Below are 26,681 nucleotides of genomic sequence, written 5' to 3'. Positions count from 1 at the left end.
GTTATTTGGCTCAGCAAGAATTCCTGCTTTTTGAAAAAAGCCCCTGGTCTAGCCACGTTCATTGTTACTTAACCAGTTAACACGCATTATTTTGAGCAAACATTTAATAGCAACATGTCTGCAGATCAAGTTTGGACAGTACTATGTGCAAGATCAATTTGAGCCACAAATGCTAATACACAATATATAACTAAAGCTCTCACTTCTGCCGATAATGGCTGCAGCCATCTTGAATTCTTTGAGTTGGAATTCTAACTTCAAGGGACGTTCCAGTTGAAATTTCCAACTAGGAATTTGGAAATTCTAACTTTCAGATTCAAATGGAACACAGCATAAGGAAGACCAATGTATTAAACTGCCCAAAAAGGTGAGTGACATCTTCTAGCCCAATGCTGACGATACTTTTCTTTGACAAAGTCTATTGTTGGGGTTAGACTCTCTCTAAAAGTAGATCCATCCCATCTGCACAAATTCTGCAAAAGTTAATGTGGCTTTGAGATCCATCGCATTAGTCCACATCACCACAGTGGTAAACCATGTTCTTGTACAAACAACTGAACTCCACAGTCAGATGCTTTTCCCTATGGAATCTGGAAACACTAATGTAGTGTTTTGTAGGTTTAAATGAATGGATTCTGGTGTCGACCAGCCATGTGAAAGAATACAAAGACAAACCGGCTGTTTTTTCATCCATTTTATTTTACCAGCATCTGGAGAGCATTCTAATTCTCATCAACATTGACTGTCTGCATGCCTGAAAAAAAACATGTATTTTTCATTAGTAAAGCAGAACTGCTAAGATAATGCAACAGAAACATTCTAGTACATGCACTTAAGAATGGATTTCAGATCTATGTTGCCGTAACAGCTAAATGTAGCTCATAAGAAACTGCAGCAGTTCCAAAGAGGCAAGCCTGCAATTTAAGTAACTATATTCTGGGTTGGCAAAAATACAATAATTTCACAAAAACAGGCACAAAGGGGGCACCACAGAATCAGTGGACGTTTAGAGGATTGATCGTGGGCGCTTACCTTTGAATGTTGTGACAGGGACGTACGTGACGAGGGTGTACAGCTTGTTGGGAGAATCCTCATCTTCATTGCGCTTTCTGGACAGGCGAACGCGTATGCGGTACGGCACGTTCCTACACACACACATGTGATTAAGTAACTTGGCTTGGGACTGAACACTAATGGACTAAAGCGTTCTATGGGAGAGAGCAACACAAAGCTCTTTAACATTCAGCTTGTATGACTGGATAAACTGAATTCTGTAAGCTGATGATATACTGAAGAGCTGAGTGACCTGTTGTCACTCACTTGTCCAAATGCAGCACCGCCTGCTGTGGGATAAGCATTCAGGAGACCAGGTGACACAAAGCAAAGCCAACCAGAGTTAAACAGCAAGATGCTCCCCATGGTGCGGAGCTAGTGATCACAAACACTGCTATGGTGCACACGTCGCATAATCCACAAGCTGCCCAGAAAACATGCATACCTTTCCCAGCTCACTAAACTGCATAATTATGGGAACTTAATGCTATGAAGTTAAATGTTTGTGCAAACACCTTATGACCCACCGGTTCCAGGAACACCTCTGCTAGCCTACAGCATTCCACCTTCCCTGAATGTTCTTAATACTGCGTTTTCTGCTGAAAAAATATTAGGTACTTTGTTCGATCTTACGTACCTAGTTCTAATATTCTGTACACTTGTATCTGGCCGTTCATTGGAAGCTCTTCCTAGCTGTACTTACGCCTAGTCAACTCGACACAGGTATGTTTGCCTTATTTGTCTCACTTGTACATCACTTCGAACAAGTGTCTGTTACATAAAATGTGAACAGTCCAAGTCCATGTTTACGGCTCCCTTACACTGCACAAAAATGGATGGGATGTGTTGCTTAAACTCCCTGTGACATTTAAATGCTGAGAGTAGGAGTGCGGCTCCGCCTGTACCTCACGCCCTTGGTCCACACGGCCTTGTTGAGGCGCGTGTCGATGCGGACGTCGGGGGTTCCCATTTCCTTCACGGCAAACTTGCGGATCTCCTTAATGGCACGAGGCGCCCGCCTCTTGAATCCGCTGGAAGAAGAAAGCAGAGGCCGTCACCGTCTCTCACAGTCACATGTACACAGTCAGTACTCATATTAACATTCAAAATTCATTGAGTTTGCCATTAATTCAGCTGCAGCTTAAAGCTAACGGTACCATTTCTGATGGTGTCTAAAACAACTAGATTCATTTACCTGAGGAGAGACAATTGCATCATAACGGTTAACGCGTGAAAGGCAGGACTTCCAGCAGAAATGCTCTTAGCAAAAAGAATCTGTTATTTCGGTCCGTGTTTAATTGCAGCTATACTCCATATTATACCCAGCTTTGCAATAAATTACTGAGATGATCCCATTGATTTCCAACAGGACATTCAGGATAAACGTGTGCCAAATATCTCCTTATCTTCTCTCAAGCACTGACATCTTGTACATTTTACTCATGCTCTACCCCAAAGTAGATATTTTTACAAAGTTTGAAGGGTTTAGCACGTCAAACACATTATTCTCCAGTGTACTGCAGTGAATCACTGGCTGCACATGCAGTGCATCAGGCTGCCAGGGACGCCCTGTCACGGCGGAGCAGGTCGGCGCCGGCCGGGAGTCGCACTCACACGCCATGGATGCGCTTGTGGATGTTGATCGTGTATTCTCTGGTCACCACTTCATTGATAGCCGAACGTCCCTTCTTCTTCTCGCCGCCTTTCTTAATTGGAGCCATCTAGGAGAAAGAAACACTGCATTTCAGAGCAAAAGCATTTACCAAAGCTTTGTCAACCCCGACAAACTTTCAACATGGAAGACTGCGTTCCTTTTTTAGTACGAATATACGTAGCTCAGGAAAATTATATCGTCATTATAAAACCCCAGAAGTGGATTTAACTAGACTGTACCCGGCTACCGCCACACAGACAGCTAACGTCTACGTTACTACAATGTCCAAACAAACAAAAATCTAAAACAAAACGATTTATAAGCAACCAACCTATCCATTACTGCAAAATCTTACTAGCACCGCTGTCTCCGCAGTGTTCTAGGTAGCACCAAATCAGACCGTATGTATCATCCACAATTTTCAATCTAAACTTTCAAATAAACATTGCTCGTACTGTCAAAAATAGTCTTATGTTTATATATGTTCAACGTGTGATATCACAACTACAGTAAGCAAGGATGAGTTTGGATTCTTTCCGAAGACATACTTCAAACATACTTACTTTGCCAAGGGAAATGTCGGAAAGGAAGTACTTTGGAATTCTGGGTAAACTAAACCCAATGAAAACTTTTATTTCCGGGGTCCCCGGCTATTACCTTGAAATAAATAACAAATAATTACATTGTATGTTTCATTCAGCACTGTTAGTTACAGCATGAAAGATATTGAATTCACAATTAATCTGTTTCGTCATTAAGTAAATGTTTTGTGGGAAAGTAAAACGACATTTCCCGTCAGGCACTCGTCGGTCGTAAAGCAAATCAAGTGTCGTAATAGTCAGTAAGAGATTTGGAAGGTGTGTAGGTGAACTGGACTGTCTTCGTTGTTTTGACAGATAGCTTTATAGTAATATTGTGATACGTATATATTACAACCTGTTTTGTAGTAAAAAGGTACTTAAAATCGGTTCCGTCATTTATTTTATTGTCAAGTTCTCCGTTAATCAAATTTGTTTTACTTTACGACATAAAACTAATGGTGGGACGGATTTGCAAGCAACGAGTTGATCGGTTTCAAGCTAGGATGGCTAAGCGATGAATCGCTCAGTGTGAAAGAAGAAAACGGCTGCTAAAGACATTACATTTGAACTTGTAAGCCAGGTATACCAGCAAACAGAAACACAATGACTTTGGCCCCGAAGGAGCTCTCCAATTTATTGGGAATCATCTCCGAAGAAGCCTGCACCAACACATTCGAAAGTCTGTCCAACGCCTTCCACCACTTCTTCGGGAAAGCGGAGCACTTTCGGGTGGGCTCCGTGCTGGTGATGCTGCTGCAGCAGCCCGACCTCCTGCCCAGCTCCCCGCAGCGCCTCACGGCCCTTTACCTCCTGTGGGAAATGTACCGTACCGAGCCGCTGGCGGCCAACCCCTTCGCCGCGGTCTTTGCTCACCTTTTAAACCCATCACCTGTCGGAGAGGAGCAGGAGAAGCCGCTGTGTGGTAAGTATACCCCGAGGTCGACTTAAAGCCGTAACATTTTATATGGTATATGTCTGGTGAGTTGAGAGTAAGAGGATCACAATCTTGCCATAAATCTTCCTGCAATTCGCACTTTTTAAGGTGTCAATTTGGTGAAGACGTTAAAGTCACTTGGAAATGGGAAATGATTCTGTAATCTGTGCCTTCAGTTTCAGAAAAGGAAAATACCTGTAAGTTTTAGCCAAATGTTTGGACTCCTTTGCCATTTGCAGGATTCCTCCCACCCATCACCCTGCCAGAGAAATACTTCCTCTCTCAGCTGATGTTGGCGCCACCCAAAGAACTGTTCAAGAAGACACCTCGACAGGTGTCCTGTATGGATGTGGGCAGCTCGTCCCAGTCCATAGATATCAGTGGGCTTCAGCTGGCCCTGGCAGGTAGCTCACTGATGCTGTCTCAGAGCAGCGCATCTTCTCCACATGTACATTCAGACCAGGCATCAGGAACGACTGCTGTACTTTGCAGTTAATGAATTGTTTCGTGTTTTCTTTAAAAATGGAACGTCTTACCTTAGCTATGTTTCACTGCTTAAGTGTTGAGTGGTGTACAATAGTGTTTCCCAACCCGGTCTTTGGGGACCCCCCCCCCAACAGTTCACATTTTTGCTCTGTGCCAGACGGTCCATGTTTCTGTGGACTATCTAGGGGTCTCCAAGGACTGGTTTTGGGAAACACTAGTCTCCATCATCCCTGGGAATTTAGGAACACCACCTGATTAGTACCACTGAGTATAAAGGCTCATCTTCAGGAGATCCTGGCCTGTTTTCAGTGTGAGAATACCGTGATCCTTTCCTCCCCCATGCAGAGCGTCAGTCTGAGCTGCCCACGCAGAGCAAGGCCAGCTTCCCTAGCATCCTGAATGACCCTGACCCCGACTCCTCCAATTCTGGGTTCGACAGCTCTGTGGCCAACCAGATTACAGAGGCCCTGGTCACAGGGCCACGCCCACCTTTGGAAAGTGAGTTATCCCAAAATCCAGGATTTCTCCCTGTTTATCTATGCACATGGGTAACAAAGACAAGTAACCTCATCAATAACTGAACTTGGTAGTAAAAACTGAAACAAAAGAGAACTGTGCCAGTGTAATAGAGCAGTGGTAAGAGATATGGGAAGCCATAATGTCCTTATGCAGAGAAGATTTCAGGGGAAAGAATCTCAGTAAATGTAGTCTGTCAGGTTTTGTCTCGCTGCTATATGAGCCTTTTTGTCCCAGCTTGCTTGCTGTCCACTTGCAATCCCATGATGCCGTGTGTCATTGACGTGTCCATCTAGGCCACTTCCGGCCAGAGTTCATCCGTCCGCCACCCCCGCTGCATGTCTGTGAGGATGAGCTGGTGTGGTTGAGCCCATCGGAGCCGGACCACAGCGTGCAGTGGGATCGTTCCATGTGCGTGAGGAACAGCACCGGCGTGGAGGTCAAGCGCATCATGTCAAAGGCCTTTAAGAGCCCCCTGTCTGCGCAGCAGCAGTCTCAGGTGAGGAGATGCCGTGCATTGTTATTTTCTTATATAGTGTCTTTCGCAACAATGTCATCCCGAGGCACTTGACTGAGTGCGTATTAATCTGTTCCTACATCATTTATATAAAATGTTCCAATCTCCCTGACCCAATATACCAGGATAGTTTTTCAAAAATCCAGACAGGCTTTTCTGTGTCCGATCTGCGTTACTAGACCAGCTAATTTGGCTTCATCATAGTCATTTAGCAGGTAATGTTCAGGTTAACCAGACATAGCTGGGCCAAGCTCACATTTATAAATGCTGCACAAATATTTACCAGATCTTTATCATAATACAATTTAAAATGTTTTACGTTTATGTCTTATATTACCTCCTGGTACAGTGCTTTCCAATTCAGTTCTATGTTTAGTTTTGTTGTAGGCAACATATCAGTGCTAAACTGAATTAAAACCTATGCATCAAAATCTACCCAAAAATCAATGGCTTGTCATCAGGCATAAAATACACTGATGACAAAAACAAGCATTTTTTTGAACAGCCTGCTTTAAAGTAGAGTTCTAATTTTCTGTGACAAAACAGTGGGTCAAAACCAGAGGGAAGAAAACCTTCTGGCCCTTCTGTTAAAAAAAAATTCTTTGTCTCGTTCACAGCTTCTGGGCGAGCTAGAGAAGGACCCTAAACTGGTGTATCACATTGGGCTGTCACCAGCCAAGCTGCCCGACTTAGTGGAGAATAACCCTCTGGTTGCCATAGAGATGCTGCTGAAGCTGATGCAGTCCAGTCAGATCACAGAGTACTTTTCAGTGCTGGTCAACATGGACATGTCCCTGCATTCCATGGAGGTGGTCAACAGGTAACCACTACTGCACCTTCACCTGTGCTGTGACAGGTCCATGACCACTGCCAGTCTGTGGAAATGACCAGTGTGCAAATTGTAGCATGCAGATGTTTTAAACCAGTGTTTCCCAACCAGACAGTGCAAGTTTTTGCTCCCTGTTGACTGTCTGGCAGGGAGCTGGGAGGGATCACAAATGTGGACTGTCTGGGGGTCACCGAGCACCCGGTTGGGAAACACTGCTTTAAATTATTAACGGCTATCATGTGAAACAAAGGAAGGATGCTCAAATCAGTAACTGCAAAAGCAATATACTAACATAAGGTTTCATCCCCCGATGAACACAGGTTGACAACAGCAGTTGACCTTCCGCCAGAGTTCATTCACTTGTACATTTCCAACTGTATCTCCACCTGCGAGCAGATCAAAGACAAATACATGCAGGTATGTCCTACGGAGACCTGTGTGTGTCCATGGACACACAGGTCCTACTCTGGTGGTAAGGCTTAGTAAACCTGAATAGCCTTTTGGGGGGAGAAATTTGTTGCTCTGTGAATCTTTCACACTCCCCCTTAACAGGAGGCCAGGATGGTCCTCTGTAATGCATTTGTAGTATCTAACAGTAAGTGCAAAAACAAGACACAAAAAAAGCCTTCATAGGAGCTTTGTCAGAATAGTTTTCTCCCCAGAAAGTGGTGAGATTTTGGACTGATCATTTCTGGTTAATATAGTTGACGTCTTAAAAGAGAACCATTGTTCAAAGATGGGGTCAATGATCTTCTTGTTCCCTCCTGTTCCCCCGGCCTGGCCGTAGAATCGCCTCGTTAGGCTGGTGTGCGTCTTCCTTCAGTCGCTGATCCGAAACAAGATCATCAACGTGCAGGACCTGTTCATCGAGGTGCAGGCCTTCTGCATAGAGTTCAGCCGCATCCGGGAGGCTGCAGGCCTTTTCCGCTTGCTTAAGACACTGGATACGGGCGAGAATCCCACAGAGCCCAAATCTGCCAAGTAACTTCACCTGTTGAATGATTTTGTACCCAGTGGAGTACCGGACCTGCCCCCGCCCCCAATTATTCTCCATTTTTTTCCTGTTTACTGGAGTAACCAGCTAATTTAGGATGACTTCGGTTATGCATTGTTTTGTTGATTAAAATTTTACAAAACCTGCATGGCGTTTTCTTCACATTACTGAAGTGTGGTCTTTTAGTCTGTATGGCATTGTGTCATTTCAGATTCCATATGTATTTACTCAGCATCTTACCAGTTCTGCTTTCTACTGGTAACGGCATCTCCCCTGCTCCGATGACCAGCAACCTTTTATTCCTAAATCCAATATTGCTGTTTAAACACCCATTGCTGCTAGATTTTGCCAAAGTCGACTGACTTCAGACTATGTGCTGGCTTACTGCGGGACGCACAGTAACCACACAGGCTAATACAGCAGCACTTAACTAGCAATACTTAAGCGTTGTTTACAGCTTTGGCATAAGGGAACAAATTACTTCCACAATTCCTTGAAGCTTTCTGCAGATGTTCACACAAATTTATTAACCCACACAGTTCATTCTGTACAGTGCAAAAACTACAGACCAAATCTGTCCACTTTATACTCCTGATCTTTTAAACAAAATTAGCCCAGGCCACATACCAGGTAACTGTTTCTTAATGTCCTATATCTTCCGGCAAAGACTGCACAGCATTTTATAGTCAAGGTGTTACAGTCTGGCAGAAAGCTGAGGCTAAGGGTGTTATCTTGGTCCCTCTTGGAAATTTTATTTGAAAAGCTTGTTCTAAAGACTTTTAGCATGCAGCATTAATGTACAAATTATCTAAACCTTTGAACAAAGTCATGTCTCACTAAATATTACCAATGTACCAAACAACCAGACTGCATTTACATGTTAAAAAAATAACCCTACAAGAGAAACATTCCACTCAGTTAAGGGGAAGCAAATATTAATGCCCAGTTTTAATAACCGATGCACAACATACCTGTGTGTAGAGAATGTTCATTATAAAATAAATGTTAAAAAAGAACATGCGGCTCTGAGACCAGATGAGACCACACAATCTGCTCAGGTTTACCTCTTGCTCTGCCATCTGTAAGCAACTCGATCACAGCAGAGATCCACAGGCTGCAGAGGGCAGCAGTCTCTATGGAGCGTGTCCCACACTGAATCCTGCTTTTTTCCTTTATGGGCAGAGTATTTTAGGTTCAGGATTGGCTGATCTGGAGCAGTGGCGCCAATCAGGAAGCACAGACTTCAGACAAAGGTGGGGTCGCTGGTGGGGGAACTTCTAGCGCCCCCTCAGACCTCTCCTGCCCCGGGGCATCGCTGCTTCCACAGGATGCCATTTTCCTCTTCAGCAGACGCACACTGAGCCGCAGTATTTCATTGTCCACTGGGGTGGCGCTGTAGATCTGCCTAGTTGTGCCCTGAGACCAGGGTAGGGTTAGGAGCAAAGTCAGAGCGGGTCTCTTTCAGCAACAATAGCTAAAGCAGTGTTTTAATGGTGCGCATTGTAAAAAGTACTAGCCCAATATTTGAAGTCAAGGTTCATTGATCTTGTCTAGAAAGCTCAAACCAACAAACAAATCAGTCAGTAATTGTTGCCCGGCTGCATCCAACCACATCAAAACTGAGCCATTAATATGCGTGCATCAATAATCATCTACAACTGGTAGGAGCGTTCAGCTCCACCAATCAGCACCTTGCCCTACAAAGTAATCTAGGTGGGTCACCTTGTCGTTCTTGAGTAGCTGCCTGCGGATGGTGATGTCCCTGCGGGCGCACAGGGCCTTGCAGCAGGGGCCGAGGTTCCGCAGCAGGCCTGCTCTCTCCTCCTTGCGGTTCAGGGTGGCCATGTTCAGAGCCCCCAGTTCATGCTCAAATAATCTGTCTGCATCTGACAGAGACGGAGAGCACAGAGGTGGTTCACAAAGCAGCTCGGCTGTGACCTCTGAACACTGTATCCTAGGCTCAGTGAAATCCAGCTTGGACTATTACAGCTGACATCTATTCCATAAAGCTGAGGCTCTGCTGGAAGCTTATGGCCTGACTTTCACATCCCCCCACATCCTGCAGTTATACTCCAGTCTTCCCATAACTGCCCCAGTGAATCTACATCTTATTCCATACTGGTTTGGGTTTGTTAAACTTAACAGTGCACAGACAGACAGATAGACCGACCGACCGACCTTTGGGGTCGTCCAGCTCGCCCCGGCAGGCCTCGCGGACCCTGTCGATGAGCTGGGGGCCAGCCAGGCGGCGGGAGACGCCAGCCCGCAGCAGCACGGCCCCTGGGGTGAAGCGCAGCAGCGCCGCCCCTGGGGTGCGGGGCTCCGATGGCTGCTTGGGCATCAGACTGGACCAGTCCACGTCGATTACATCCCGAGGCCCTGAGGGTTACACACAAACACACACAGTGCTCAGCCAGGGTTTGGTATTTAAAGCACTGTGCTGAAGTGGTCATAACACGGAACCGATTGGCTGATTTCGGCACGATGACATCGTGCCGAGATGCAGCTGGTTTGTCTCCAACACCTAATCCCAGCTCATGATGCCACTCTGCTATGCTGTCATGTGTGCGGCAGTTAGTGTTCATACTACATTTGGCTGCGGATCATGGCCGCATGCTGACGGTTTGTCAAGAGCTCCCATGCGAGATGACAAACCTGCAGAGGGAGCCCGAGGATAACTGACTCCCCGCTTCCTTAATCTTCTCACACCGCAGTCAGTTGCCTTACCCTGTGTGTAAGCCTGGGCTTTCCAACACTGCTGCAGTTTCATTCCGCCCACAGAATCTTCTGCTGTTTTAAAAACTGATCTTTGATTTGGAGAGGGGGAACCCATCAGGGTAAATTATAGCTAACGGTAGGAAGCTGCAGGAAGATATGCTAGCATGGTTCACACATCAAGCGGGGCAGCGACATGGCTGCATTGGCACCCGTGCAGACTGGCTGAGAGGGGAGAGGAGCGTGCAGTGGTGCTCCGTCGTACCTGAGATCTTATCCTCTTCCTGCTGTTGCTCCTCTCTCTTCTGTGCTGTGCTGTCGGCCAGAATCTCGTCCAGCTCGTCATCGCTGATGGGCTCGTACTCCTCCCCGCCAGATGCCGCCGACTGCGTGTCCCCCGCCTTCCCATCATCCTCGTCTGCACCCAGCAAAAAAAAAAAAAAAAGTGTAATGAACCGCAGCTAATATTTACACAAGAACATATGAGACCAGCAGAAAAACAGGAACAATGCAGCACAGCCAATGTATCAGCCAGCAGGGACGTCCTGCTGCACCACTGCCAGAGCCTCCTCAGCTATGACTATTAAAAAGCACATAAAGCAAGACTTCCCCCAGGGATGTGAAGCAAGAGGAAGCCATTCAGCACAACTTCTGAGCATATCTGCATCTACTGGTTTTAGCTCCACAGTGATTGCCTCCATTCAAATGCGTTTCATAACAAAGAGCCATTTGATCTATAATGCAAATATTAGCTCTATAAAGGGATGGATTTGTTACATGTTGCAGGGCATCAGCCAGTTTCTATGGCAGACAGACAGATGGGGCAGTTAGGCCTGCAGGCGACTGATTGCATGCGACAGCCGGGCTCTTTACCATCTGCACTGTCCGCCTTCTCCACCTCACATGACTCCTCCAGGCTGCGTGTCCCGTCTGTGCTTTTTTCTCCCTCGCCGGAGGCGCCCTCTCTGGCTAGGGACTCAAACTCGGCCCGGTCTGGCTTCACCTCCACGTGCAGCGGGAGTCCCAGCAGCAGCCGGTCGCGGTCATGGTCGCGGTCACGATCGTGCAGCAGCAGCCCCTCGGCCAGGTGCCTGTCTCTTTCAAGCTCCGCTTCTCGTTTACGCAGCTCCCTGAGGTCCCGCTCTCTGATTGGCTCGCGCCCCCCACGCATCAACACTGCCGCAGGGTCCCGGTTCCTCCCGACCCAGTCGCGGGCTTCAGGTTCGGCCCGCTCCCAGTCGGCCCTCTGCTGCTGCCGCGGGTCCTTCCTCTCGCGGTCTCGGTCAAACTGCTCTCGTTCGCGCTCACGATCCTTCTCCCGCTCGCGGCTGTCGTAAGATCCCGCCCGGGAGCGTGCCTGCCGCTCCGACTCCGGAGAGCTGCGCCGGGAGCTGTGGCTGCGGGAATCCTGCCGATCTGGAGCAGAGGTGAGGGTCAGGTTAGCCAAACACCCTCACCGTACATATCAAGGTTTATCATGATCGCATGACTGACCGTAAGCTGGTGCTCCCAGCACCACCCACAAATGCCTGGCATTATAGACACGGTGATAAAAACATAACAGTCTGCTTTTGCAGACTGATCATCTGGCGTTACCATACATGGACTGTTATTGACCAACGTGTAATGACTCAAGGCCAATTCATACTTCACTCTTCCATGTGCGCTTTTGGTTGCGGGTGAGTGGAAGGGAACTTTGTCATCGGGGGTTGGCTGTAGACGACGTGTAGTCTAGATTTTTATGTCTAGTGAAAATCTAGTGCATCTGTGCGCAACAACTCCTCATGTAAAAGATAACTGATTTGATATTTCCAGTAGGTGGCAGCTTGGACGTCCATAGATCGCTGGTCAATAATGAAAAAGTAGAATAGTTGCCGTCGTAGTTATGATGAGCGGCCGTTCGAGGAGGGTCGGAGGTACTCGCACACCTAATTATTCATACCGTTCACATATTATACCAAGGTGCACGATATTTTAAAAAGCAAAACTATTCCGGCATTTTGAAATGTTGTGCAGGCTAATTCTGTTGTAACAATTTAAAAATACCGCGGTACGCCGTGGCATGCAATACCACCCAAGCCAAAATAATAACTTTAAAACTGTATTTGCCCTCTCTTGGTCTGGCAGAATACCAAATATAGTATGAACACTAGCTGCTGAGCACATTACAGTCTGCAGCCCGAAAGCGCACGTGGAAAAGTGAAGTATGAAGTGGCCTTTAGTTCTGGGACATTTCAGACGGCTTCTCAATGCAGTTTCTGCAGCACAAGTGAGAGAAGCTGCTCAGAGAGGCGAGTGACAAGGAAGTCAGGCCAAAGAGTCCATCAGCGAGTACGTCACCACAGTAACCCGAGGAGGTGCTGCGGCTGGTCAGCACGCACCAGTCACATGTCAGATACATGCTCTGTGGTGCAGACTGACCTGAGGAGGTGCTGCGGCTGGTCAGCATTAACCAGTCACATGTCAGATATACGCTCTGTGGTGCAGACTGACCTGAGGAGGTGCTGCGGCTGGTCAGCATTAACCAGTCACATGTCAGATATACGCTCTGTGGTGCAGACTGACCTGAGGAGGTGCTGCGGCTGGTCAGCATTAACCAATCACATGTCAGATATACGCTCTGTGGTGCAGACTGACCTGAGGAGGTGCTGCGGCTGGTCAGCATTAACCAATCACATGTCAGATATACGCTCTGTGGTGCAGACTGACCTGAGGAGGTGCTGCGGCTGGTCAGCATTAACCAGTCACATGTCAGATATACGCTCTGTGGTGCAGACTGACCTGAGGAGGTGCTGCGGCTGGTCAGCATTAACCAGTCACATGTCAGATATACGCTCTGTGGTGCAGACTGACCTGAGGAGGTGCTGCGGCTGGTCAGCATTAACCAGTCACATGTCAGATATACGCTCTGTGGTGCAGACTGACCTGAGGAGGTGCTGCGGCTGGTCAGCATTAACCAGTCACATGTCAGATATACGCTCTGTGGTGCAGACTGACCTGAGGAGGTGCTGCGGCTGGTCAGCATTAACCAGTCACATGTCAGATATACGCTCTGTGGTGCAGACTGACCTGAGGAGGTGCTGCGGCTGGTCAGCATTAACCAATCACATGTCAGATATACGCTCTGTGGTGCAGACTGACCTGAGGAGGTGCTGCGGCTGGGCTCGCCCCTCTTCAGCTGGTCGATACGGGATTTCCTCTCTGATGAGCTAGCCTCTACAGCCATGCTTCTGTCCCGCTCTCTCTCCCTCTCCCGCTCTCTCTCCCTTTCACGCTCCCTCTCCTGCTCCCGCTCCCTGTCACGAGACCCTGCACCCTGGAGGCGCCCCCTCCTGGAGTGTGGGCCCGGCTGCTCTTCGCCGCCGCGGTGGGCGGACTCGCTGGAGGGCGACCTCACCCGCCGGGAGGATGAGCGGCTGCGGTTACTGCCCAGGCTGCTGCTGCGCTGGTGCTTGCGTAGGAGGTGCTGCGGGATCAGGGGCTGCAGCGGCAGCTGGGGCTGCATGAGGGGCGCAATGGCGGGTGGCTCCTGCGGGAGCAGTGGTGCGATGGCGGGCTCTGGTCTTTCACGGACGCCACGTGACATTCTGCGAGCTGCCTCAGGTGCTGCCTTCTTCTCTGGGGGGACAGATGAACTTGCTGGGACCTCGCCGCGCTCCGGGACGTCCTCGTCGGACCAGTCGCTGAAGGCGGCATCTGTCCTGGCGACAGGGGGCTGGTCTGCGGCGGCTGGGGGCTTCTGGGAGGTGACGCCGGTGGAGGGGCCGTCCTCCTTGGCCGCTGGGGGCGGCGTCCGGGGTCCCCGCTTCCTCTTGGAGTGGTGGTGGTGGTGTGTCTCCTCGTCAGACACATCGGACTCGCCCCCCCGGGAGTGCTTGCGCTTCTTCTCCAGCGCCTTCTTCTTGGGCACCTTGCGGGGAGACAGCAGTGGAGCAGGGGTCTCCTGCGAGGCAGGGGCTTCGGAGCTGAAGCGTTCAGCGGGGGGAGCGCCCCCATCCTCCTCCTTGCGGTTCCTCTTCAGCCCCTTCTTCTGAGACTTGGTCTTCTTCTTGCCCTCATCGTGGGCCACTGCTGTCGCTGCCTCCTTCTCCTCGAGGCCAGAGGCAGCGGAGGCAGCCGGAGGGGGCGGCTCCTGTGGCTCTTTACTGTCCAAGTGGTCGTTCCCTCCACGCCGGTCTCCTCCCCGGGCCTGTGGCTCCTCGTGCCGGCCCCTGACGCCGCCAGAGTCTCGCTTATCGGCCTTGCGGTCATCATCCCTCCAGCGGCTGGGCTTCTCCTCCATGAGGGCCCTGGGGGGAGAGCGGGGCGGTTCCTGCGGGCGCACCACCTGACTCAGAAGCCTGTGCTTCTCACCGCCTGCAAGGAGAGAGTGTTCACACACACACACACAGGAAATGAAATCACACATCAGCAATATGCCCCATATGGCCGAGTGCTACACAGTATTGTAAGGAAACTGTTAGATAGCCATTCAGCAATGCTGACAGACTTTCCCGGGTCTACCTGTATGGGGGTCTGATGCTAGGACCTGCTCACCTTTCTCCTCTGCACTGTTGTAGCCATCGCTGTCAGGGGGGCTGGCCTCCCTGGCTCTCTTTGGAGAAGGCTTGGGGCTGGACGTGCTCTGCATACGTTGCCTTTTCCTGCATGGGTAACAAACAGGCAGACAAATTTAACTTCACAGTGAAAGTAGAAGCAAAGATTTACCCTCTGGGACAAGGGATTACAAGGAAATGGAAACTGACAGGGGCATGGATGCCTGCAATTTTGACCAGTCAGGAAAGTATAGTTAGGATGGCGGGGTCCATTCAGTAGTTATCCCTCCCATACCACCCTGCCACCTGACTGGCAGTGTGACATCAGCATTAGCTACCAACAAATGGTATAAAACAAGGAGCCATGACTTAATAACCAGTTTGAAGTCACAGAATAGACAGCAGGCCTCCGGCAGCCTGTGGAGCTGACCTGCTCTTCCGGTCCTCATGAGTATCCCTGACAGAGCGCTCATCCCGTGGGTCATCCCGGCGTTCACGGCGCTCCTCACGGCTCTTCTCTCGCTCTTCCCAGTCGCGCTGGCGTTCCCGCTCCCTCTCCTTCCTCTCACGCTCACGCTCCTCGCGCTCCCTCTCTCGCTCTTCCCGTTCCCGCTCCCGTTCCTTCCTATCACGCTCCCGCTCCTCCCGCTCCCGTTCCCGCTCTTTCTCACGCTCTCGCTCCCGCTCTTCACGCTCTCGCTCGCGCTCTTCACGCTCCCGGGCACGCTCCTTCTCCCGTTCCCTCTCCCGCTCCTTCTCCCTCTCCTTCTCACGCTCCTTCTCCCGCTCACGCTCCCGCTCCCGTCTCTCCCGCTCCTCCCTCCGTTCATCAGCCCGGTCCACTCGCCGCTCGTCCCGTCGCTCCTCCCTCTCTGCCTCCTCGCTGCGGCCCCGGTGCCTGTTCGAGGGGGGAGAGACTAGGAGACGATAAAAAAAAAAACAAAAGCAGTGAGTCATCTTGTGAGCCCCAATACTCCACTCAACAGCTAGTGCTGCCATGGATCCCTGTCACTGTCTTCAGTGCATCTCAGATATTACCATGGTGACAGGGTCTTTTGCAGGACCTGTAATGTTTCCAGGATGCTGTACACTTTTTAGGCGCCTGTAAAGCAATCATGATGGTACACGTTCTGCTACAAGCACCCGGCAAAACATTTATTCAGCTCTTCAACTCAGAAGGTTTCTGGCAGAGGGCTCCCCAGCCTTGTGCTGCCAGATATGTTACATCCATCTAATTAGCATAACCCAACACTAGAAGCCAATAGTAGCTTGCTGAGGGTAGCACCTTCCAAAGGGACCTGTCCTCTTGCAGCTGCCACACGCCATGTGAGAACACACACAGCTGGATGACTGTGGATCAAATCATCCAAACAGCAAGGACACGCCCTATCAAAAGGGCATGCCGCCCAGCTCTCCTGGAGGAACTCGGGTATGGGCACCGTTAGATGTACAGTGATCCCCCGCTATACTGAGGTTCACCTATCGTGCCCCCGCTGTATCGCAGATTTTCCCCTGACGCATCACAGTTGTCTACATATCGCATACCTTGCTTGTGGTCCGATTCTTGTGAGCAAACTTTTTTGTTTCAAGCCCTAAGACTGAAGGCTTAAACTATTAAAAAATATTTATTTATATGGTCTTTCTGTATTGTGGATTTTCACCTACCGCTGATGGGTCTGGAACGTAACTTCCGCGATAGGCGGGGGATCACTGTATCATCAAACCATGTCTGCAGAAACTCGGAATACTGCCACCCCCCACCGGCTAATCAATGCTCCTCATTGACAGGTTACTGTGACTGTAAGGACCCAGGAGGAGCACTCTCTATTGTTCTTGGCTAATTTTTTTTACCTCATTAGCCAAGGTGCCCTTCCTGTATTCAATGACAGAACCTTAGCAAATGAGAAATCCCAGGTAAACTACGAAAAAGCTGCAAAATCCTACTACTGGTTTCACAATCTATTAATGTGCTCATGCAAATGATGCAGTCAGTGGAAATGTGAGCCAATCATGAAGCAGCTCAGTTTCAGAGGTGAGAAATGTGTGAGCCAATCATGAAGCAGCTCAATTTCAGAGGAGGGAAGTGTGAGCCAATCAAGAAGCAGCTCGGAATTCAGACAGAGGGGAAAGTGAAAGCCCCGGCCACAGATGCCCCACCTCTGTCCCGGCGCTCACGCTCTGTGTGGCCTCCCCGGCGGTCGTATGAAGAGTCCCTGGCCGGCTCCCCGCGGCGGTCCCCTTCATAGCGGTCACGCTCCCGCTCAGTGCCACCCCGGTCCGTGCTTCGCTCGGGGTAGCTGCTGGCTCCCCCACTGCTGCGCGACTCCCAGTTGTCATGGAAGGAACCTCCCCCATTGCCACCTTCAAACTGGGAGCTCCGGGAGCTGCGGACCCCTAGAGGACACAGTAGAGAGGAGCCACACCCTGAGCTTTAGAAAACAGCGTGTACACACACACACACACACACACACACAGCTCGACAGTTTCTCAGCCTGGGAGCTCCCCCAGTCAAGCTCCCTGCCTCTGACAGCCTTGACCCTCTGGGATCTAGGGGTGGGGATCACGCATTCACTGACTAGGGCATGATCAGACATTTTTTTCAATATCATAAACTTAATTCATGGCAAATAAATTATTTCTAATATATTTGTTTTGGCATTACACTCATCTTAATGTTACTGTACTTTGTAATGTTTTATGTTATGTATGTAATTTGACATCAAAGTATAGACATTGCAAAAGTTTGGAACACTTGCAGAAACATTATAAAAAAAACGTATGCCACTATCTCTGCAGGTAAAATAAAGTAAGGTGCCATGGTTTTTTCCGATTTAACTTAATTAAAAAAAACTTTAATACTTCTGACAATATCCGTTTTGAAAGGAAGACAGATTACGGATTTAGTCAGTGTTTTTTCATGTTTCTACAAAAAGATTTCAGCGAGTTATGAATTGAATTACATGAGAAAGATACGCGGCATCACCGATGATGCCGTCAACTCCAGAGGGTTAAAACCAACACCCATTAAACATTACATACTCAATTTTGAAGGAACTTCGCTGCTTATGGAGTCTAGACAAAATGATATTATATAATGCAATGTGTACATAGTGCGATTCCGGATGCAGGGGGGTCTTTTCTTAGTGCCACCGGCTACAGACTTGTGAGCAAAGCAAATATTTACAGGTTTCGCTGCACCTGAATGTGCCAACGATCACAACACCCCATACGAGCCCAGACTCACCTTTGTCCGCAGCCTCGGCGGTGCGGCCCCGCCCCCTTCCGGGCCTCTCTGAGCGGGACTCTGGCCGAGACTCCACCCTGGCCTCAGTGCGGCCGCTGTCCTCGCGGGCGTGGCCACGCCCATAGCCTCGCTCCTCCAGGGCAGGCTCTTCCTTCCGCTTGGAGTCGGCCCGGTCACGCTCCCTCTCGCGTTCCCTCTCACGCTCTCGCTCGCGGTCCCGGTCACGCTCACGATCCCTGTACTCCAGCGAGTCTCTTCCGGAGCGTCCGTCGGCGCGGGTCTCCCTGCGCTCCCGGGCCTCCCGCCGCTCGCGGCCCTCGCGCTCCTCACGCGCCACGCTCTGCTCCGCTTCGTAGCCACGCTCCTCCTGGCCGTCTTTCTCCCTCTTGCCCCGGGACTCTGACAGGGAAAAAAGAGAGACCTCTTTAAAAAAAGAGGAATGACAAACAAGAAATCACACAACATTAAGATGACAGCTGAGTTCCACAAGATTACAGTAGATCAGTTCCCCAAGCCAGTATTCAGGGAGTCCACAGAGAGTCTGGCAGGGAGCCTGGAGGAACCAAAAATGTGGTCTGTGGATCACCGAGGACTGGATTGGGAAAAGCTGAAATAGATTATTATGTATAAATGATGCTCATTAAAAAAGGTGGGGAGACCCAATGACCAGCAGTGAATCTCCCCAGGTATGTGTTTATGTGCCGGGGTCACCCATCATCAGCTGCTTACTCATTCCCCACCATTTACCGCCTTTAATTTACTCGATACTAATCTGCAGGTGAGCATGTACAGTAACCACCCAGGTCCCGAGCGAGCTGCGTGGCAGGAAGCTAGGAGGTACCATCTCTGCGCTCGTGACGCCGGTCATGAGCGGCCGGACTCCTCTCCCTCTCGGAGCGGCCCCGAGAGCGGTTGCGCCCGGGACTGAGCCGGCGCGGTGGAGGTGATGAGGTGGTGGTGCTGATGGGGCCACGCTGGGCCGGTGAGCGAGAGCGCCGCCCCGGGGCCGGGGAGCCAGACTCCCGCAGATAAGCCGGGGTGGCTGATGAGCCGGAGCGGGAGGAGGGGGAGGGATGCCGGGCGGGTGAGGGGCTCCGGCGGCGGCGTGGAGGGCTTGGTGACCTGCAGTCAAATGGGACTTACTGCAATATTACAGAGAAACCTCCAAAAAAAACCTTCACTCTGAATGACTGCACAGGTATATTTACAAAGCAGAGAAAGAATGAGAACCAAGACCAAAGGAGTCTGTGACGCGTCTGTGCAGGGGCACATTCTGCTGCCCATTACCGGTGCAGGGGAGAGGACGCGAGGGCAGGGAGCTTCTGGGCAGACGGCCGGGGCGAATGCTGCTTGGGGGACACCTCCCGGGGTGGGGGGGAGGCGCTGGCCGATCTCTCTTCAGAAGTGGCTGACCGCTTGGGCTTGTGGGAGCTCTCGGAGCGATCTCTGCGGCACAGAGACACAGACGCGGGTCTGAGAGGCAGAACCTTTATCCATGCGAATGGATGTGTGCATGCGCTGAACAACTTGCTTTCTGATCAGAGAAACAGACATCAGGGGTCTTGAACCAGCAACCACAGTAGTACATCCTTTCCTATTTACATTATAAGCATCTGATTGGATGCTGGAAATTTCACCCAGTTTAGAGGTATAAATTGAGGTAGAGCATTACAGATAGATGGGCTCCTGTTTTATATACAATTGAATGCCTTCAAAAAGTAGGATAAAAGTCATTCTCAGCGGGATTTGAATGTACAGCCTACTGGCTACATTGGCACTTGCCCAGGCGCTTATTGGCAGCCTGCAGTTTCACTGGTGTGCATCTGCGTGTGGCGGTGGCAGCAGAAGCGGTAGCACGCACCGGCGCTTCTCCTTCTTGTCCTTGTGCTTCTCGGCATCGCGGCCCCGCTCCTTGCTCTCTTTGGGCTTCTCCTCCAGCTTCTCCTTGTTCTTGTGCTTGCCCTTGTGCTTCTTGCCCACCACGGGGCTCTCTGCCGTGGCCGGGGGAGGGGGCGGGCTGGGAGTGCGAGGACCCTTCTTCTTGTTGTGAGCCGCCTTGGAGGGCCTGGGGGTTGGGTTAGGGTAGTGTGAGAACAGGGCTGAGACCTTTAACCACAGCTACGCCGTACTTATGGCATCGATTTAATACAGAAGTAGTCTCGTTCCCCCCTGACCTGCTCTGATCCGACACGGGGGAGGAGATGACAGATGCCTTCTCCTTTTTCCCGGAGCCTGTGGCTTTAGCAGTGGCCTTGCGTTTGGGAGACCCACTGGACTTCCGGGAGCAAGGGGAGCCTTTGGAACTGCTGGGCTCAGGGGAAACCTGCGATGGGGGGTAAGGTGGAAGCACATAATTACAAAGAGCAGCAGGCTTCCAGTCTGGGCCTGCTGTGTTAACAGCTGCAGGAACGGAGCACTTTCAAGTAACTGCTCTCTGTACCTTCGACAGGCTGCTGGTCCGGCTCTTGTTAACCGGTTCCTGATTTAACAGAAATAGAAGGCAATTACTCACACCAAAACCATACATAAGAATAATGTCAGAACAGAACAGTAACTTGTAAGTTGCACTGATTATCTGCCATTTTAGCAAAGCCACTCCATGTGACTGGTGAGGCTCAGTTCAAACAGCTATGGAAGCCACAGTATAGCCAGTATTACTGGCTGAACCCTAAACGGCATCTACACCCTGTTCCAAATTATTATGCAAATGATATTTTTCTCATTTATCTAAATAAGTGATGTAAACAACAGTCAGAATAATTCTCATGTTATCAACTATTAAGAGTGCAATTCAAATTTTATTGAACAAATCTAATGATTACAGTATTTTTTTGTTAAATAAAACACTTACAATGAACTGTTCCAAATTATTATGCACAGTAAGCTTCAAAACACTTTATAAGTTGTAAAGAACTGAAAATTGTCGTTTGTTGTGTTTGTAGCATATGTACTGAAATCAAAAGCTATTTGAATCAAACTTTTAAAACGTTTTAACTTTTTAAACGTTTTAACAGGTCACGTCACATTTTGACATAGGACCCCTTATTTGATAGCAGCTTCGCAAGTCTTGCATCCATTGAACTTGTAAGTATTTGGACAGTTTCTGCTTGAATTTGTTTGCAAGATGTCAGAATAGCCTCCCAGAGCTGCTGTTTGGATGTAAACTGCCTCCCACCCTCATAGATCTTTTGCTTGAGGATGCTCCAAAGGTCCTCAATAGGACTGAGCTCAGGGGAGGATGGAGGCCACACCATGACTTTCTATCCTTTTATCCCCATAGCAGCCATTGATGCAGAGGTATTCTTTGCAGCATGAGATGGTGCATTGTCATGCATGAAGATGATTTTATTACGGAAGGCATAGTTCTTCCTTCTGTACCAGGGAAGAAAGTGGTCAGTCAGAAACTCCACATACTTTGCCGAGGTCATCTTCACACCTTCAGGGACCCTAAAGGGGCCAACCAGCTCTCTTCCCAAAACATGACTCCACCACCCCCTTGCTGACATTGCAACCTTGTTGGAACACGGTGGCTGTTCAGCAACCATCCACTACTCCATCCATCTGGACCATCCAGGGTCGCACGGCATTAGTGAACAGGACTGTTTGAAAATTAGTCTTCATGTATTTCTCTGCCCACTCCAGCCGTTTCTGCTTGTGAGCACTGGCCAGTGGTGGCCAAATAGAAGGTTTATGCACAGTTGCAAGACTCTGGAAGGACTCCAGAGGCACCAGCAGCTTCAAATATCTGTTTGCTGCTACATAATGGCATTTTAGCAGCTGCTCTTTTGATCGGATGCATGGATCTGGCAGAAATCTTCCTCAATTTGCCTTTATCTGCAAGAACCCATCTGTGCTCTGAATCAGACACAAATCTCTTGATAGTGCGATAATCACGCTTAAGTTTTTGTGAAATGTCAAATGTTTTCATACCTCATCCAAGGCACTGACATATTTCACGCTTTTCAGCAGCAGAGAGATCCTTTTTCTTCCCCATATTGGTTGCTAACTGTGGTCTGCTTAATAATGTGGAACATCCTTCTTAAGTAGTTTATCCTTTAATTGGGCACACCTGGTCAAGTAATTGTCACAGGTGTCTAAAATTTCTTCCAGTGGTCCAAAGAGCCCGGAAACACAATGACATCCATGAGTTTAATTGAAAACCAAAAAATCTAATTTTAGTAACACTTAAATAGAATTTGCATAATAATTTGGAACAGGGTGTACAGGCAACACCCAGGAGCAGCAGCATTTAGGTGCAGCGTGCACCCATCCCCATCTGGGTTTCTCACCTCTTTCTTGATAACAATCTCCTCCCTCTTGTCCATGTTCTCCTGCTCCAGCTTCATCAGCTCCCGCTGGATCTTCTGCCTCTTCATCTCCAGAGACAGCTCGTAGTCGTAATCGCCGTCACCGTTATCAGAGTCTGACGGGTAACCAGCCAAGGCAGAATTACTGACATGCACCTACTCAGGTGCAGCAAAGATTCAGAGCAAGTTAAACACACACTTGCCGTTTTGGGCTCCTACGTACCAAAAACGAAGAGCTTGAAAGTGACATGCGGAGGCATGGTTAGAAATTACTGGGTCACTCGCCAATCGCTGATTTGTAAAATGCCATAAACACAATTACTATTAAAAGAAATCATTGATGTGTCTTCGATCGATGCTTTAACAGCATCATTTGCTTTGTCACCCTCATTATGAAGTTTCCATTCAGTGTTTTATTTCTCAGGTGGATTAACTTTGCATAGTTTCACAGACCTGGCTGCCCAATCGCCACTCACCTTCGCGGTTAGCTTCCCACTCTGCTTGCTCTTCCTCGCTGGCAGGTGTTCGCTCTTTCGTTATCTTTATATCCTCCTTTTCCCGATGTCGGCCTCGGGAGGAATCTCGCTGCTACACATGTGAGAATGCAAGAGCCATTAGTCAAACAAGATACAATCCATAAAAATCCCAGACAGATTCATGATTTACTCGATTCTCACACGATCATTCTCAAGACAGCAGTCACAGTTGTACAAGCTGTATGAAATGCATACATCATTGCAAATAACCCGCTTATTACAGAATCTAACACGTAAAATGCGGGGCAGCCCCAGCGAGGCACCAACAACTCACTCTGGCTGTAGGGGACGTTGTCTCTTCTGTATCTCTCTTCTGGGCATCAGGCTCCACATCCTGCCTCTTGTTCTTCATCCTCTCCCGGAGATCGCCAGTGGGCCTCTCCGATGACCTGCTTTCAACGACATACAGGGCGACTAAGAATCAAAAGATCAGCAGCTGGTTGTACTAAATGAGTCAGCCAACATGGCAAGACAATGACCTTTAAATAATCATATCTGTAATTACACATATATAATGCATTTACAACACGTGAAAAGTGTACATATAAGAGTGTACTTTTGATAAAAAATTATTTTAGTTTTTGTATAACTGCTGTTGTACAAAATGTTAGAGGATGCTGTGCACATCCCTTGATGTGGCTCAGGTCCTGACGTAGTGGTGGGCACACCTCCAAAGCCCCCCAATGCAGACCCACCTTCGATATGTTCCACTGAAGCCTTTGCCCCTGGCCTGAGTTCCATGTGTGTAGCGACAAGTGTTGCCGTAACTGCAATTCCCAGTCTTCAGCCAATTTCTACAGTGTGTCTGAAAACAGTAAAAATAAGAGCAATACCTGAAACACAACTGGATAAGCACAAAAAACTTCCTGTGGTTATTCTTTGACAGTGTGACAGAACACCTTCATATGACCACCAGTCAATTATGTATACATCAAAAAGTCATAGAAAAACCCAGAGTAAATACAGAATGTGTTATATTACCCTATACAGCTAGAGAAATGCGTCGTATTTCCATATTTCCATCATGTACTTTTATAGTCTGGATTCCCTGAAGTGACCGCTTGCTCCTTGTATGACATAAAGCGCATCACGTCATTCATGGTGCCCGCCTGCCAGCACTTAGTGCTCCTGACGGGCACCTACCTACCTCAGCAGCATTACTTCCTGTGCTGGGGCCGAGTCTTTCAAACACGCTGGGTCGGCGTGAGGGGGTTGGGGTGCCGCTGCTGTCAGATATAGTCTTCGAATTCTCCACTGTTACCTTCCGCCTTATCTTGGACATTCTGCAGGGCTGCAATCACAACACTGACGTCTCAGCTCCTGCCATCAACACGACCACGTTAGACATGTAAGAAAGAGCACTACCCTATCCCAACTTCGTTAAAATGACCATAATGAACACGACTGGACAGTAATGATACAAAAGTCACGTGGTCATCTATCTAGACTTCATATAAATATAACAGAACATGTTACCAAGGACATTAAATACGATCGGCACAAAGAAACCTACTACAACACTGAATGTTTACTAGAATGATCCATAACAACTGATGGTCAAGGTAAACTAGATGGTAGTCAAGTGTAATCATATAGCGCTAACGAAGAACATCAAACTATTACCTCTGTAGATATTTATAGCAGGAATAACAGTTGCAAACTAGACACCTAATATATATATGCATCTAAACCGAATCGATAACTTAAACGAATTGCACTGAATGAATCTTGCAAATGAGAAATAGACACATTAGGAGACCTGCAACTAGCCACACATCAAGTCGCACTGTCGTTAGGCCACTTCTATTACGCAACGTGTAAACGCAACACCGAATACCGAAACTTCTAAACTGCACGTCTTGTTTCCAGCCATCACGAAAACATCCCCTCAAATACAAAGAAATACAGTGCCATAGTCTCACGCTATGCGGCCGCTCAGAAGACGCGGCCTTCCTCGCGACCGAGCCTGCACGGGACTCACCGCGAGCTCTGAAATCCCCCCGAGACTCACCCAAAATAATTAATTTGCGGCCGCGTCCAGTTTTACCAGCTTTCGAGAAGTGAGCAGCTGAAATTATAAGACGAAATCTTGCATTTCAAAATCGGGGACATCCCGGTGAGCGTTCATCGTCAGGACTCCCAGCACTCCGAAACACCAACCCAGCTTGAATGGGGCGCGGTGGATTGTGGGAAAACGGCCCCGCCGAAGCCTGACGGGTGACATCAACTGGTGCGCGAAGTGGCGGAGTGAGGAGAGAGTGATCCCACAGCGCATGCGTCGACAGTATGAGGCCACTCGCACCTGAGGTAATAGCTTGATGTTAGCGCTCTGTCATTACACTTGATGATTTTTAAAAGTGCAATGCGTGTGTGTGTGTATATATATATATATACACACACACACACACACACACATATATATATATATATATATATATATATATATATATATATATATATATATATATACATATATATACATACATATACATATATACATACATATATATATACATATATATACATACATATACATATATACATACATATATATATACATATACATATATGTATACGTCTGTGTCTTTTGCAATTGTCTTTGTAGATCCAGCACTAAACTAAAATGTCTGGCAAGTCGGGGCTCTGTACTCGTATTAAAAATACTTACTTGCACGATACAGCAAGAGGGCAGTCATCGAGAGAGCCATCGAGAGAAATTTCAGAACTTGAGTAACCGATGTGTATAAACCCATTCATGCACCCAATCGATGTGCACCCTTATTGATACTGTATAGACAATGTCCTGTTTTTCGAATCTGACGGTTTTTTTATTGAAAGTCAAAAAGTGCTATTTTGTAATTGAGATTCGTCTTTTGCACATGCAATCTAGCTTAATTTTTTGGAGGAAATGTTTAAATTTCGCAGTTGAAATACAAAATAGAATATATGTCTAGAATATATAAGACCACATGGCCTAATGAATAAGGCGTCTGACTTCGGATCAGAAGATTGAGGGTTTGGAAAATGGATGGATGGATGGATGTTCGCGATTGCTGTGTGTCCGAGCTTGCGTCTTTCGTGAACCCTGTCCGATCCTTGCGTGCCGTTACTACAGGATCTGTAACACTTCAGGCCAGATTTTTTAAAAATACCCGACAATCCTCAGCTGTTATGTGGAAGTTATTCTATTTTTTTTATGATTTCCTCTGGAGGATGGACAGTCATAGGTCCTCGCACCTACTTGTGACTAGCTGAGGCGGAGGGAATCGATCGGCCATTCTGAAAATACAGGACAAATTATGTCCCACATTGCTTCAAAAAGAAAAGTATTTTATTTTTTCAAAATAGGATAATCCCCTAACGTGTAGGACATAAGGCAACTCTATTCAGAACAGAACAGTTTCCCACCTTTCAATTTTATAAGTTCAGTTATGTTTCAGATTGGTCAAGATGACAAAGAGAAATTATTTGTGGCATATCCATGAACTAGCGGAACCTAATACATGTGAATCTTATGTAATTGAGGCAGAATGACCATTTTGGGTAGCTGTGCCTTTAAATCTGCAGGACGATTATCGTATTTAGAGGCGGGCACCCTATAAAAGTTGGTAGCGGTTGGTTGAGGACCCAGCGCTGGCATGTTGCCCTTCCGGTTACCTGACTTACGTTATGGTCACAGGTATGCGGGTGGATGTGTGAGTCTGGTGCGTGTTCAGAGGAGTGGAGGGTGCCTTCTTCGCTCTGGCGTCCCCTGCACGTCTGCCGGCAGCGCTGGTACAG

At 48.3% G+C, this 26,681-nt stretch overlaps 3 protein-coding genes across 7 annotated transcripts; 1 reads left to right on the top strand and 2 right to left on the bottom strand.

The window, feature by feature from the left end:
- Positions 1–679: 679 nt before the first annotated feature.
- On the bottom strand, positions 680–3,396 carry rpl31 (ribosomal protein L31). Its single transcript, XM_048978611.1, has 5 exons — positions 3,271–3,396; positions 2,668–2,774; positions 1,959–2,084; positions 1,033–1,145; positions 680–754 (listed from the first exon to the last, which is right to left on the bottom strand). The coding sequence occupies exons 2-5, from the start codon at positions 2,772–2,774 to the stop codon at positions 723–725; spliced, it is 378 nt and encodes a 125-aa protein (XP_048834568.1). The 5' UTR covers positions 3,271–3,396; the 3' UTR covers positions 680–722.
- Positions 3,397–3,444: 48 nt separating this feature from the next.
- cnot11 (CCR4-NOT transcription complex, subunit 11) lies at positions 3,445–7,710 on the top strand. The gene is made up of 7 exons (XM_048978603.1): positions 3,445–4,210; positions 4,462–4,626; positions 5,054–5,206; positions 5,521–5,723; positions 6,359–6,561; positions 6,891–6,987; positions 7,358–7,710. Exons 1-7 carry the CDS (start codon positions 3,892–3,894, stop codon positions 7,553–7,555), a joined length of 1,338 nt encoding a protein of 445 aa, XP_048834560.1. The 5' UTR covers positions 3,445–3,891; the 3' UTR covers positions 7,556–7,710.
- Positions 7,711–8,057: 347 nt separating this feature from the next.
- On the bottom strand, positions 8,058–25,115 carry zc3h13 (zinc finger CCCH-type containing 13). 5 transcript variants are annotated; one of them, XM_048978589.1, is made up of 21 exons: positions 24,913–25,115; positions 24,049–24,192; positions 23,597–23,706; positions 23,176–23,293; positions 22,842–22,953; positions 22,348–22,481; positions 20,499–20,537; positions 20,233–20,381; positions 19,920–20,123; positions 19,346–19,504; positions 18,900–19,180; positions 18,059–18,457; positions 16,972–17,208; positions 15,245–15,731; positions 14,816–14,922; positions 13,421–14,635; positions 11,153–11,695; positions 10,545–10,697; positions 9,743–9,943; positions 9,287–9,450; positions 8,058–8,980 (listed from the first exon to the last, which is right to left on the bottom strand). In XM_048978589.1, the coding sequence occupies exons 2-21, from the start codon at positions 24,181–24,183 to the stop codon at positions 8,792–8,794; spliced, it is 5,136 nt and encodes a 1,711-aa protein (XP_048834546.1). In that variant the 5' UTR covers positions 24,184–24,192; positions 24,913–25,115; the 3' UTR covers positions 8,058–8,791. The 5 variants fall into 5 exon arrangements, with proteins under 5 accessions (XP_048834546.1, XP_048834548.1, XP_048834547.1 ...); XM_048978591.1 differs by having other exon boundaries at positions 23,176–23,290; XM_048978590.1 differs by having other exon boundaries at positions 24,949–25,114.
- Between the last annotated feature and the right edge of the window lie 1,566 nt (positions 25,116–26,681).

Source organism: Brienomyrus brachyistius, chromosome 16 (assembly GCF_023856365.1).
Source record: "Brienomyrus brachyistius isolate T26 chromosome 16, BBRACH_0.4, whole genome shotgun sequence".
Classification (NCBI taxonomy): Eukaryota; Metazoa; Chordata; class Actinopteri; order Osteoglossiformes; family Mormyridae; genus Brienomyrus; species Brienomyrus brachyistius.
Note: the sequence above shows the minus strand (reverse complement) of the source record. Positions and strands in the feature narration are given on the sequence as shown.

Excerpts from the sequence above, each read along its gene's own strand:
- rpl31 (XM_048978611.1), bottom strand. The coding sequence starts at position 2,774 with ATGGCTCCAATTAAGAAAGGCGGCGAGAAGAAGAAGGGACGTTCGGCT. Across the intron at positions 2,085-2,667 it reads CACAAGCGCATCCATGGCGT|CGGATTCAAGAGGCGGGCGC; the intron begins GTGAGTGCGACT and ends TTCTTCTTCCAG. Across the intron at positions 755-1,032 it reads CCCTGTCACAACATTCAAAG|GCATGCAGACAGTCAATGTT; the intron begins GTAAGCGCCCAC and ends GTTTTTTTTCAG.
- cnot11 (XM_048978603.1), top strand. The coding sequence starts at position 3,892 with ATGACTTTGGCCCCGAAGGAGCTCTCCAATTTATTGGGAATCATCTCC. Across the intron at positions 5,724-6,358 it reads CTGCGCAGCAGCAGTCTCAG|CTTCTGGGCGAGCTAGAGAA; the intron begins GTGAGGAGATGC and ends TCTCGTTCACAG. Across the intron at positions 6,562-6,890 it reads TCCATGGAGGTGGTCAACAG|GTTGACAACAGCAGTTGACC; the intron begins GTAACCACTACT and ends CGATGAACACAG.
- zc3h13 (XM_048978589.1), bottom strand. The coding sequence starts at position 24,183 with ATGTCCAAGATAAGGCGGAAGGTAACAGTGGAGAATTCGAAGACTATA. Across the intron at positions 23,294-23,596 it reads TTCAGTGGAACATATCGAAG|CAGGTCATCGGAGAGGCCCA; the intron begins GTGGGTCTGCAT and ends TGTCGTTGAAAG. Across the intron at positions 14,923-15,244 it reads CATGAGGACCGGAAGAGCAG|GAAAAGGCAACGTATGCAGA; the intron begins GTCAGCTCCACA and ends TTACCCATGCAG.